This window comes from Lucilia sericata, unplaced genomic scaffold (genome assembly GCF_015586225.1).
Source record: "Lucilia sericata isolate MDLA Ls3-8-SP2 unplaced genomic scaffold, ASM1558622v1 Contig000000F_arrow, whole genome shotgun sequence".
NCBI lineage: Eukaryota > Metazoa > Arthropoda > Insecta > Diptera > Calliphoridae > Lucilia > Lucilia sericata.
The window spans coordinates 1741272-1754365 of NW_023994042.1; the positions used below are offsets into that span (position 1 = coordinate 1741272).

Genomic DNA, 13094 nt, shown 5'->3' on the forward strand with positions numbered 1-13094 from the left:
TATTAATTTTGACAAAAAAGGGGGAAATTCCCTATAGTAAAATGTGTGATCGTAGCTATGAAATTGTTATTTTTAAGAAAATTTTTGTAATATAAGATTTTTTTACATTTTTGAAGAAAAGCGTGTAAATTAACTTTAGTGATTACAAACAGACTTTTAAAATCATTTACATAATGAACCTGTTAAAAAATAAGTAGGGTCATACCACTTTCAAAATAAACGATTTGTTTAAATGTCTCTTTTAATTTCTTTGAATTATCATGAAATGATTTGAATAATCTATAAAGCAATTTTAAATCATAATCTTGTTTTATAAACCTTTGATAAATTATTATGAATAAGACCCCTGACAAAAATATTTAATAATGTCTTGCCTATAAATTGACCACACAAAGTACTTGATTCCTTACAGTCTGTCTGTGTGGCAATTGGGGTGTTTCGATCATAATTAATTAATAGTTTAGACATTTAATATGTATTTTAGTGTAAATATGTATGTGTATATGTTAATTGTTATATGTATTTTAGAATGGATGAAGTCTTACTCATATGTACAAATGACTTTATAATTAATTTAAAGACTTTTAATAACTGACAACTATTTATGTTTAAAATTGTTAAATAGTTAAATCATTACGTTGTAAACTACTTAATTAGTTACATATAGTGTTCGAAAAATGTTAGCTGATAATGAAGTGAAGAATTTAAAGAAACGCAATTATCATAAAATAAGAGAATTAATAAGAATATCTCTAGGATTGGGTGTTAATTTAACAAGATCTTCGTTGTTTAAGGATTCCCTAAGGATGTAAGTAATTTATTAAAAATATCAAGTTATTCATATAGACGTATTAATAGCGATTTATTAATAACACATGCCCACCATACCAATTAGAATGATTTTAATGTATTTTTAGCTTCTGAAACCGAACCTAATATTTGGTTTTTTCTATCACCCAGCATTTTCTTGAAAAATGACATCGAATATTTTGTTCAAATATTACGGACATTTTATATAATTAAAAAAATATATGTATTTTCGTTTAAGAGTTAATTTCGATTTTTTTTATTTTTTTTATTTTATTCCCTTCTTTATTGTCCATAAGTCACATGGAGATTTTCTTAAAATTTTACAATTTCCTTAATTGTTAAAAGTTTGAAACTGAAGTTTTGAAACTGCAGTCTGTAGAGTATCTCTTAAAAAACTATACCCCAAGTACGGTATACGCTATCTCATGATGATAAAAACTGACATATAAGTTAATCCTAATATATCGTCACTTGAAATGCTTAACTGTGTAACAATTTAACAGGAGGATTTTTGATATATAAACGACATTTTCTTACAAGTGTTGTATCCCAACATCGGTAAACACATTTGAATATAACTGTACCGCCGCCAGACATTTTCTATTATATATTGTTTTTTATTGTTTTCTTACTTGTGGAAATGAATAATTTTTTTACGCCTTTTTGAATTTTATTTCAATAAAATCGGTATTTTTGACAATAGGGTTCTGAAAATTTGCAACAACATGTATTTTGATGCTATTTTCAATCAAAAAGTCTATATTAAATTTTTTGGTTGTCATGGTATTATTAGAATATTTTCCAAAATTTGTTAAAAAATTTGTTTCTCAGTTAAGTTTTTTGTGACATTAAATAATCGGAACCATCCGTAATAACTTTTTTAAATTTTTGACCAATTTTTGTGTTTTATATATTATTGGAACGATGATTGCATCATATTCCAATTATTTGCTGTTAAAATTCGAAAAGATAAATTTAGTGCCAAAAATTGTTTAAAAAATAATTTTTCTCTTCAGAGCCGTTGCGACACCAGTTGATGAGGTCCTATCACGCAAAATTTTTATACCCTCAGTCTGTATACCTAAAACACGCTCACGTTAAAACTAAGCAAAAGAAATAAACCAAATTCACCAAAAATATTCATTGTCCTAAGCAGTTTGGTATTGAAAATCAGCAACAACGTCAAAAGTTATGTGTACAAATTTCAGACTACCTCAAAAAAATTACGTTTTGTCACACCTTATTTTTTACCCACGTATCAATTATGTTCAAAATCATAAAAATCGATCCAAAATTTCCCATAGCCCCCATACAAAGGTACATATTTCCGGAAATATATTTATAGTTAATAACTTCCTCGGTATCAACTCAAAATTTTAAACATATAAATATAATATGAACAGAAATCATAGTACCAACGTAAATTCGTATAGCTCTCATATAAGGCCCACTTCCGAAAATCTCTCAAACGCGCATATTTCATTGATAAATAAAGCTATCGATATAAAATTCGACATGAAATTGTATGTATCTATCACTCTACGAAATTTTTTCCGAATCAGTCCATAATTGGTCATAGCTCCCATATAAGGTCCACTTCCGAAAATCACTTAAACGCTCATATTTAGTTATTGAAATATGAGCGTTTAAGTGATTTTTTTAAGCTATCGGGGTAAAATTCGCCATGAATATGTTTTGTATCTACATAAATCATTCAGTGAAAATTTTTTTCGAAACAGTCCACAATTGGAAATAGCTCTCATTTAAGGTCCACTTTCAATCACTTAAACGCGCATATTTCATTGATAAATAATGCTTTCGAGATAAAATTCGGCACGAATATGTTTTGTGATAGCCTCGAATTGGGCATAACTCCCATATAAGGTTCACTTTCGAAAATCACTTAAACTCACATATTTCATTAACTAATAAAGCTTTTCAGACAAAATTCGACGTGAATATGTTTTGAATATATATAAATCACTATGCGAAATTGTCCCAGATCGGTCCATAATTGGTCACAACTCCGATCATTTCCGTTTCATTGACATAAAAGTTTTCGGGAAAAAATAAAGAAATTACTAAATGATAGTATCCTCACTACGACAAACTAAATAGTTAAATGGGTTTTAATAAAAAGTACCTTGCTGGTGGAGGGTATTTAAGATTCGGCATAGTCGAATATAGCACTCTACCTTGTTACAGAATGCATTTCTATAACTTAAAGAATAAGTCTAAAGGCAACTTCTATAATATAACAGAATTTTATATTTGGGTGGGTGATACGACTTTTTTCTTTTTCATATTCAGAATCAGCATACGAAATAACACTGGAGTTAGTAAAAATTATTTAAAAAGTTTTTTCACTGTTGGCCTGTGTAATTAAAAATACATATCGCTCATTTACTACTGGCATAATCCATAATTCGTGTTTTTTGAACAGAGTACTAGAAAATATTTTTATATAAATGCAAAATTATGTGATAATATTAACCATAAATCCATTTTCCTGGAGAATATTAAGCTATGTATATGAAGTTCCGAACTAAATCTGAATTTTCAACCAAACTAATATCTGGACGAAAAAAGTCTTGTGACAAAATTTGTTGAATTAGCTGCTATGGTTTCTGAAAAAGAACTAATCAAGAATGAGAAAAAATGAATAATATCATGGGTTGTTGTTACTGATATCTATAAACTTTCCGAAGAATGAATTACTGAAGATTTGGATATTAGAAACTGATTTCAACCCACATACGGACAGACAGATAAACATGACTAAATCTATATGGATCACTTTCTCACTTTACTTTCTTACGAAGCTTACGTACCAAAAAAATAACTGAAAACTATTCTCCCTTTCTATTTTCAGAATAAATTTGATTTTAGTAATTAGCAGTGGTCTCTCCATGTATGGACATTGGAGCTATACAACTCGTTACTTTAAGGATCTCTCAAAAATAGCTGAAGTAAAGCATTATAAATTATTTTTAATGAAAATACAATCATAAAAAATATTCGATAACTCATGACAGCGGCAGCCAATACCTACTACGTATCTGAATTAATATTTCTTTAGGTTCTACTTGTCAGAATTTTTAGTATCATAGTAAAATAACAAAGTATTACTAAAAAGGTTAATTTTAGAATATTTGCATATATTTTAAATTTTTACAAACGAATTTAAAATATGCAAAAGTGTGCCATATATTAAAAAAGGGAAAGTTTTCCTCTAGGACCTACATATAACAACAATCAATTGTTTATTGCCTGGATCGTGTAAATGCGCCTTTACATTACAATTTATTTTTTACACACGCAACAAGAAATAAATTAGCAAATGTAAAACTTCCATGACCAAATTTTGTCACAACATTTACTTTTATTTTAGGTGGCATTCATGATCCAGGTCGATTGCTAGTTTTTGTGCTAAAATTTGTTCGATGCAGCTGATTATAGTGTTATTACTTTTATAAATCTCATAGAACACTGAAAGACAGGGAAATATAAATCAGCTATGCACTTAAAAAAAATTATATTAAAAATAACATTACCGTTTTAAAGAGATTAATATAATTTTCATAGATACTTACAACTAATTTCTTATTAAATATTTTACAAACTAATTAAAATATGTTATATATTAAAAGAGTGTCTGCACAGCTCTTCAAACTATTGTCTCAATGATAAAGATGGTCTATTTTCTCTTCATACAACGGAAATTATATATTCTCCTTACCCAGGCTCAAACTCATGAAATTATACGAAATATTGATATATTTCACAAAGGTAAATTTTATATTGAATATTAAAAATAAACCTAAAGTATTCCTAAAATATTTTATTATAGATTTTCCCATCTCGAATAAACTCAAAAAAATTATACACGATATTATGGAAATCAATTGGAAGGATATTCGTGGTCAATTGATATTCTATATCTGTTGTTGTGCTGGTATAATTAGCAATTATTTTTTTGTGGCCTTATTTAAGAATATTTATCATGAAATAAAGAAAACTCCCGACTATGAACATATATTACGTAAGTAGATCTATTAAATCTTTTCAAAGAGTTTGGCACTGACAAACGAGTTGTAAGTCGCTCAATTTTGTTCCCTACAAACAAATATGTAAAGACAATAATTATATCTATTTTCCATTGATATAAATAGTTGAAATAATTATACCCTACACCACTATAGTGGGGAGGGTATTATGCGTTTGTGCTGATGTTTGTAACACGAAAAATATTGGTCCTACACCCACCTTAAAGTATACCAATCGGCTCAGAATCACTTCCTGAGTCGATTAAGCTACGTCCGTCTGTCCGTCGGTGTGTCCACGTAAACTTGTAAACACTCTACATGTCGCAATTTTTGAGATAATTTGATAAAATTTGGAACTTGAGCTTCTTTTGGCCTAAATGAAACGAATGCTATTGAAAATGGTTGCAATCGGTCCATTATTTCACCTATCCCCCAACAGCCTGACCCCCGGAATAAGGCTTTTGACCTCATAATTATGTTAAATGGTCTACTATCTCTACAAAAATTGGCGAAACATAGATTTTTATAAGTCTTAATAATAGCGATTTTCGTAAAGATCGGGCATTATTTGACCCTAGCCCCCACACAAAGTCCCCTTCAGAAAATGACTTGAATGTCCACAATTCACTTATATACACTGGTATCACGATGAAATTTAGCACAAATAAGTTTTATATAAACATAAATCCGCACATTAAATTTTATAAGGATCGGATCAATTTTTGCCCTAGCCTCCATATAACCGGACACCGATTTGGGCCTTTTAGCTCATAACTACGTCAAATATACTACTATCTTTCCAAAAATTAACACAACTAAGTTTGATAAAATCCTAAATAACACAGTCGATATTCTTAATGATCAGGCCTTATTTTACCCTAGCCCCCATACAAAGTTCCCTTCAGAAAATGGGTTGAATGTCCAAAATTCACATATATATGTACTAGTATCACAATGAAATTTTGCACAAATAAGTTTTATATAAACATAAATATCCACATTAAATTTTATAAGGATCGAATCAATTTTTGTCCTAGCGCCCATACAACTGGACCTTCCGATTTGGGCCTTTTATCTTTTAACTACGTCTTATATACTACTATCTATCCAAAAATCAGCATAATTGAGTTTGATATAACCCTTAATAACACTGTCAATTCTAGTAATGATCGGGCCAAATTTAACCCCTATACAAAGTCCCCTTCAGAGAATGACTTGTATAAGTTTTATACAAACATATGTTTTATATAAACATAATTCCCAACAATTAATTTTATAAGGATCGGCGCAATTTCTGCCCTAGCCCCTATACAACCGGACCTTCTGATTTGGGCATTTTATTTCTTAACTACGTCTAATATACTACCTATCCAAAATTCGGTACAATGTGATGATGTTTGTAATACTTCTCAGGATCCAATGACGAAGGCTTTGAATATGATTGAAATCGGTCTTTTATTTCTCCTAGTCACTATACAACCATACATGAACAGGCTATATTTGGAACCTATGTAAGATTCAACATAAATGCTTTATTATTGAAAATTAATCACATTTAATATTCAAAATTGGTGTAGGGTATCATATGGCCGGCAACGCCCGACTATAGTTTCGTATTTGTTTTCAAATTGTTATTGTAAAAAATGATGTTAATGCAAATTATATTTTTTAAATTTAACTTTATTTTTTAGCATTTCCCGCTGTGTATCCAATATGGGAGGATAAGGGAATGTCATTTCCATATTATCAAATACAAATGTTTATGGGTGGATGTGCGGATTATATTGCCGGAATGTGTAAGTAACAAATTTAAAGACTTTTTATTACGAATTTAAAAAGTCCCTTTATTAAGTCGAATACTGATTATGACGTTGTCTATAAAGGAGTCTTTGACAAACTGTCCAATATTTTTTTATTTTGTAGGTGCCGTCAGTTTCGATGGGGTTTTCATAGTGTTGTGTGTACATGGCGTTGGTCTAATACAAGTACTAAATGCCATGATTGAAAATTCAACTTCACCTGAAGTGCCCAAAGAGAGACGTGTGGAATATTTACGCTATTGCATTTTTCAGTACCAACGTATCTATGAGTGAGTTTTTCTATTAAATTTATTTTATTAGAATTTTAGAACTGTATGCCAAATAACACGTTTTAACTTTACTTTTAGCTATGTGCTGACTATAGACAATATTTACAGACAAATCAGTTTGTCACAATTTCTATTGAGTTTACTTATATGGGGCATAGTTCTTTTTCAAATGAGTATTGGTTTTGTAAGTATGAAGAATGTAAATTAGGGCTATAACTTTTATAAAATTTTTGGTAATATCAAATCGAACTTCACCATAAAGGACCCTTTTTGGTTAAGTGTGAAAAACAATGGTTCACTGAATACATTGTAGTCTTACGAATAATATAATCACTAAAATATAAAGATATATAATACATATTGTATATTATTAAATAAATTTTTCAGGAATCAAACAAAATGACTATGGTACGCATGGTATTATATCTTTCAGCAGCTGGTTATGAAATCGTTATTTTCTGCTATAATAGTCAACGTTTAACATCTGAGGTTTGATTATATTAACACTATTTATTTATTAATATTTAATTTATTTCAATGTTCAAAGTGTGAAAAAATACCACTAGCTCTATATAGCTGCGAGTGGTACAATGAATCCGAGGAATTTAAGCAACTCATACGCATGATGATTTTACGTACTAATCGTATTTTTAATCTAAACATATCCTGGTTTACTACGATGTCGTTACCAACTCTAATGGCAGTAAGTAAAATTTTGTAGAATACCACATTAAACAAGTTTTCTATATATTAATAAATTGATGTTTCAGATGGTAAAAACAAGTGGATCATATTTTCTATTACTGAGAAATTTAGCGGAGTAAATCCTGAATGAAAAGTATATGTGGAATACAATTATATAAGATACATATTTACATAATATTACATTCGGCATAGCCAAATATAGCACTAAAACTTGTCTTTTTTTATTTCTGAAACGCAAATGGCATACCCCAACATAAGAACGAACTTGAATACATTCTGATCGCCACGTTTGATTTCCCCAAAGGCATGTGTTTTGCTTGATACAATTTCTAAAATAGTTTTGAACGTGATATAGGACATCCTATATACTGGCCAATAGATTCACCGGATGATATTGACTTTGACGTGCTAAATGCATCCCCAAATTAAACCTTCTTTGGAATTATCTTCAGATCATTCAGCTACTAATGCTTTTCTTATGAGCCCCCGATAAATTGTATCTCCTTCTGGTTACTTAACGATAACAGGCACACAAATAAATTGGCTAAAATATAAAAAATAGCTCAGTGCACACTGCTTAAAATGCATACCGTTAAGAACATCAGAAAATATCGATGTCTAATAAAAAATCTTAAACTTGCTGCTCAACATGCTGCCAAACAAATCAGATATACATATTTACTATACCCTATAGGATATATTGGGTTTGTGCTGATGTTTGTAACAAACAATAATATTGGTCCTATATTATTCACCTTAAAGAATCATTTTCTGAGTCGATTTAGCTATGTCCGTTCGTCCATGTAAACCTTCTAAACAAACTACAGGTCGCAATTTTGAAGTTAATACAATAAAATTTCGTACATAATCTTCTATTATCCCAGGGACAAAGCCTATTGAGAATGTTTAAGATTGGTCCATTATTTCACCTACCACCTATACAACTGAACCCCCGAATAGGGCTTGTAAACCTTGTAATCAAATAACAGGTCGCAGTTTTGAAGACAATTCAATTAAATTTGGCACATGAAATTGTATTCTCTAAGTTTTAATAACATCAAAAGTCGTTATATGTATATGTTAAAGTTATATGCAAAGATTTTATACTTATGACCTTTGACTTCCATTATCTCATTAGGACCGCAACTTTTAGCTCTATATTTAGATTGTTTAAATGATGCTGTATGTTTTTATATTACCGTCATAAATTCTTAATTTTTGGTCAATTTGTCCTCTAATTTAGACAGATTACATTTGCAAAAGTAAATATCGCAGATGTTGTGGATGTAATGCTCACATTCGCTGCATGGTATTATAATTAATCTCTAAACCCAAATTTCGATCGAAATTTAAGAATCAGTACATAAAATGGGAAGAAAATTTCAATATAAAAACTGTTTTCCAAAAAGTCCTATCTGGAGATTTTTTTTAATTCAGCTATTTTTCAAAATACAAATGAATAACATTATTTAACGAATCCGTCAAGATACATAGTTTTTTTTAAACAACGCGATATGATAAAAATACAGCTTAATCGGACTGTTTGTTTGCATTTCTGAAAACTTTGTTAGAACCCGCATAGTAGTAATATTCAAAACAGGGACGATATCATATGACAACATATTTACATACATATACATTAGAATGCTCCAAAAAACGAAGTTGCGAATTTCACCCCCCCCCCCTCTAGAATTGATCTTTGGGTTTTAAAACTATGTCATACAAAAAATTAGGCTGATAGGATAACGTTAACAGGTGCCGCAACGGCTCTGAAGTTTTCAAGTTTTCTAAAAGATGTTGTTTTCTAAAAGATGTTGAGTTTTCCCTAATTAATTTGTTACTTAAAAATAGGTAGGCATGTTATATATCAATGGAAAGGTAATTTTGTCTATTTTTCAAAACTGTATATAATTTTTGAAAATTAAAAAATTCGCGGAATACTTTTTTTAAAAAAATTTAAAAAATGTTTTTTATTCAGTTTTTGCGAAGATACAAATTTTTCAAATTGCAATAAAAATTATTATTTATTTATGAATATTTTTTGATGAAATTTTACAGTTAGGTAGATTTTTTTACTCAAAATCCAAAATTAAATAAAAATTTCGAATTTTCTTATTAGAAATCCGGAATTATTGCCTATTATATCCATACCAGGGGCGGGGTTATCGAAACCCGTTACAAAATGATTAAGAACATATTGGGTCATATAAAACAGGTCACTATAATTTGATATCGACTATGCGATTTGAGAATTTTTGCTCAAAATTGAATTTTCCATAAAAAATAGGGTTTTTTGGATGGACCTGGTCCCCTCGGTATGAAAAATTTTTAGGTTTTGTTTCATTTATCGTATTTTATGTAAAGTCAGCTTTCCAAAAAGTATAAATTCTATGTACATCTTCTTAGAAACTTTTTAGATAACTTAAAAAGAAAAAGATACTTTTTTCCCAAAAAAATGGCAAAAAATCGCCTTTTTTTAATTTTTTAAATTAAAATGCCTATAACTTTGGACTCAGTCATAATTTTTACATAATTCTTTCACTGCTTGATATATAAACTTGTTGTTAAGCGAATAGAAAAAAATGGCGAAAATCGGGAATATTTGGACCCGCTATTATCAAAAAACTAAAGTAAGGACGGTAAAAATTTTAATTTTCAAATGCGAATATCTCCTAAACTATAAGAGATAATTTACTGCTACGACGACATTTTTATAGTGCTCGATGAGGAGATTCTATAAATCGGAACTCAAATGAAGAAATAGGATCGTTTTAAAAATTTAACATAGCCGAGTTGTCCTAATTTGAGGACCCCCCCGCCGGGCCCCTGGTTGGCCTATAAGGTCCAAATTCAAAACCTAAACCTCAAAACCTAACACCTCCTCTTTGTGCATACCAAATTTCATTAAAATCGGATTAACCGTTTAGAAGTTACCGAATTATTTCCCTCTTTTTTTCCCCTATACCACTGTGCGACCGTTTCAAATCTCCAATTTCAGTTTTTTTGAATCTTTGTTAAACAAATTTCAAAATTTTTAGGACAACATATGGGGATTTATGGTCAATAGATAAGGCTATTAAACGGTAAAAACATAGATCAATATTTCTTACAGTTTAGCTGTACCTGCGATTTGAACTCGGCGGATTTCGGGAAAATCGAATTTTTTTGTAATATGTTAGAGAATACGTATTAATTCTTTACTGATGCATATTTTAAATAAAGTATTATCACAGTATTATATATAGTCTAGATAATACAAAATATATATTCGAAGTTCTTAACCCATAAACTGTAGTGTTCAAAGGTCAAATTTTGCAATATTTGGGAATTCTTGGTGTACCATATCGAAATAATATGTATTTGTCGGCCATCTTTACCAAGAATGGAATGTGTAGTATATAGTCAGATATTTAAAATAGAGTTAAAAAGGTATATTAACGCTTTAAGGCACTTGGGAACAATTTAACAACAAAGTTAAAAAATTCGAAAAAACTCTCCCAAAAAACTCCTAAATACTCATAAATACGTTAAATATGAAGCAATTTCCACACTGAAAAAAATCCATGCCTAATATATACGAAAAATGTTGTACATTGTATGAATCGTTCGTTGTTTCGCACCATGAAATCCTTTCGAAATATATACGAAATTGTAAGAAATATTTTAGTATAATGCAAAATAATCTTGGAAAAATAAATTTACTTAAAATTTAAAAAAGTGAATTTTGAATAAATATGGTAAAATTTACGAAATATTAATTAATGTAAACATTTTTGTTCATTTTAAAATAATTTTTCTAATTTTAGTTCAAAATTATTCTCCACACGCATTTTTAATTTTTTTATGAAAATAATTCGTGAATAATAATATACTTTTTCTTAAATTTTATAAAAATGTTGTAGTTTTATTTAATGATAATATAATTAATATCATTATGTTTAATTTCGCAAAAATTTAAGAAAAAAATATTACGAAAGATTTTCCTACTTTCGTAAAAATAGAAAAGGGTTTTATTAAATAATATTTCGTATTATACACGAAATTTTTGTAAATATTACGAAAATAAAAGTTACGAATTTTTTATCGTAAAGTTGAACATGGTTTATTTTCAGTGCATGAAATTTAGCACAAGTCAGTTTTATGCACCCATAAAATTTACGGTATAGTATGGCGGACTATATTTGACCCTAGTCCCCGTAAAGGTCCTTAAATGCTGATAATTGGGTTAAAAATACTAGTAAAGTAACGAAATTTGACACAAATTATTTTTATAGGAATCTTAACCCCTCGACCAAATTTTCTGGCAATCGGTCAATAATAGACCCTACCTACCATATAAGGTCCCCTTCAGATAATTACTTCAACGCTCATTACTGGCTTAAAAATATCTGTATAGCAATGGAATTCGACACAAACATGCTTTATATGAACATAAATTTGTGTATCAAAGTTTATGACAATTGGTCCCTATATAAGGATCCTTAAGAAAAAGGGTTTAACTGAGTGATAAATATCAGCATAAACATAAATATCAACATAAACAAGTTTTATCGGCGGTAAAATCCTTCTCTCAAATTTTATTTAGTTCAGTCCATAATTGACCCTTCCCTCCTCCATTTGATTTTGTACTATTCATAATATGTCGTACCGTTCTCTATTTTTATGAAGTTGAAATATATGGAAAATTTCAGCATTTGTAATAGACGAAGTCATTAAAAATGCTCTAGTTACTAGAGTTGCAGGAAGTTGCAGAATAAATTTATAATACTTACTCCTGATATATAACAGTAGTATATACAATGTTCACCCAACCTTTTATAGCCCCTTTTCCTTTTCTACGGTCTTTTAAAATTTGGATTTGTATAGTTTTTTTAGTTTTTAAAGTAGGCCACGATCACTTAATTTATCCAAAAAAAATTAAACCGCACAAAATCTCAATTTAAATGCTAATTTACAAAGAAAACTTTAAGGAAAACTCATAGCCTTCATTTATGTAAAGGTGTCTAAAATCTAATTGAAAAACCTTAAAACGACAGGCATAATATATTATCAACTTTGTATATGTATAAACAGTCACAAGGTTAAGCAATAATCAAAATGTGATTTAAATTGTATGATTTGAAGTGTTAGCTATAATCTACCATCAAAAATTTATCAGAATTAAATAATTGAAAGAAATCATTTTTGGCCGGAATTGACCACCGTGCAATGTTAGTACTATTGGATAGTAAACACAAATGTTCAGCTCTGTCGATCAAGAACTGCCGGAGTTAGAGGGGGTCAAAGTTGAACATTTTGGTCATACAGGGTTTTATTCAAATGAGTGTAACTTTTCACCTATTGGTCCTAGCAAAAATTGTCCAAAGTAGTTCAGATAGCTCTGTCGATCAAGAACTGCCGGAGTTAGAGGGGGTCAAAGTTTGACATTTTGGTCATATAGGGTT

At 29.4% G+C, this 13094-nt stretch overlaps 1 protein-coding gene across 1 annotated transcript; it reads left to right on the plus strand.

Moving 5' to 3' along the window:
• The first annotated feature begins 677 nt into the window (after positions 1–677).
• Positions 678–7855, plus strand: LOC119601963 (odorant receptor 63a-like). Its single transcript, XM_037953299.1, has 10 exons — positions 678–808; positions 3683–3779; positions 4461–4599; positions 4661–4852; positions 6548–6652; positions 6780–6945; positions 7024–7129; positions 7333–7434; positions 7493–7648; positions 7716–7855. Exons 1-10 carry the CDS (start codon positions 678–680, stop codon positions 7767–7769), a joined length of 1248 nt encoding a protein of 415 aa, XP_037809227.1. The 3' UTR covers positions 7770–7855.
• The last annotated feature ends 5239 nt before the right edge of the window (positions 7856–13094 follow it).

What these genes read in the sequence shown, in the direction of transcription:
- LOC119601963 (XM_037953299.1), top strand. Translation starts at nt 678, where the DNA reads ATGTTAGCTGATAATGAAGTGAAGAATTTAAAGAAACGCAATTATCAT. An exon ending in TATTGATATATTTCACAAAG is followed by an intron (nt 4,600 to 4,660) that starts GTAAATTTTATA and finishes ATTTTATTATAG; the next exon opens with ATTTTCCCATCTCGAATAAA. An exon ending in CAGTACCAACGTATCTATGA is followed by an intron (nt 6,946 to 7,023) that starts GTGAGTTTTTCT and finishes CTTTACTTTTAG; the next exon opens with CTATGTGCTGACTATAGACA.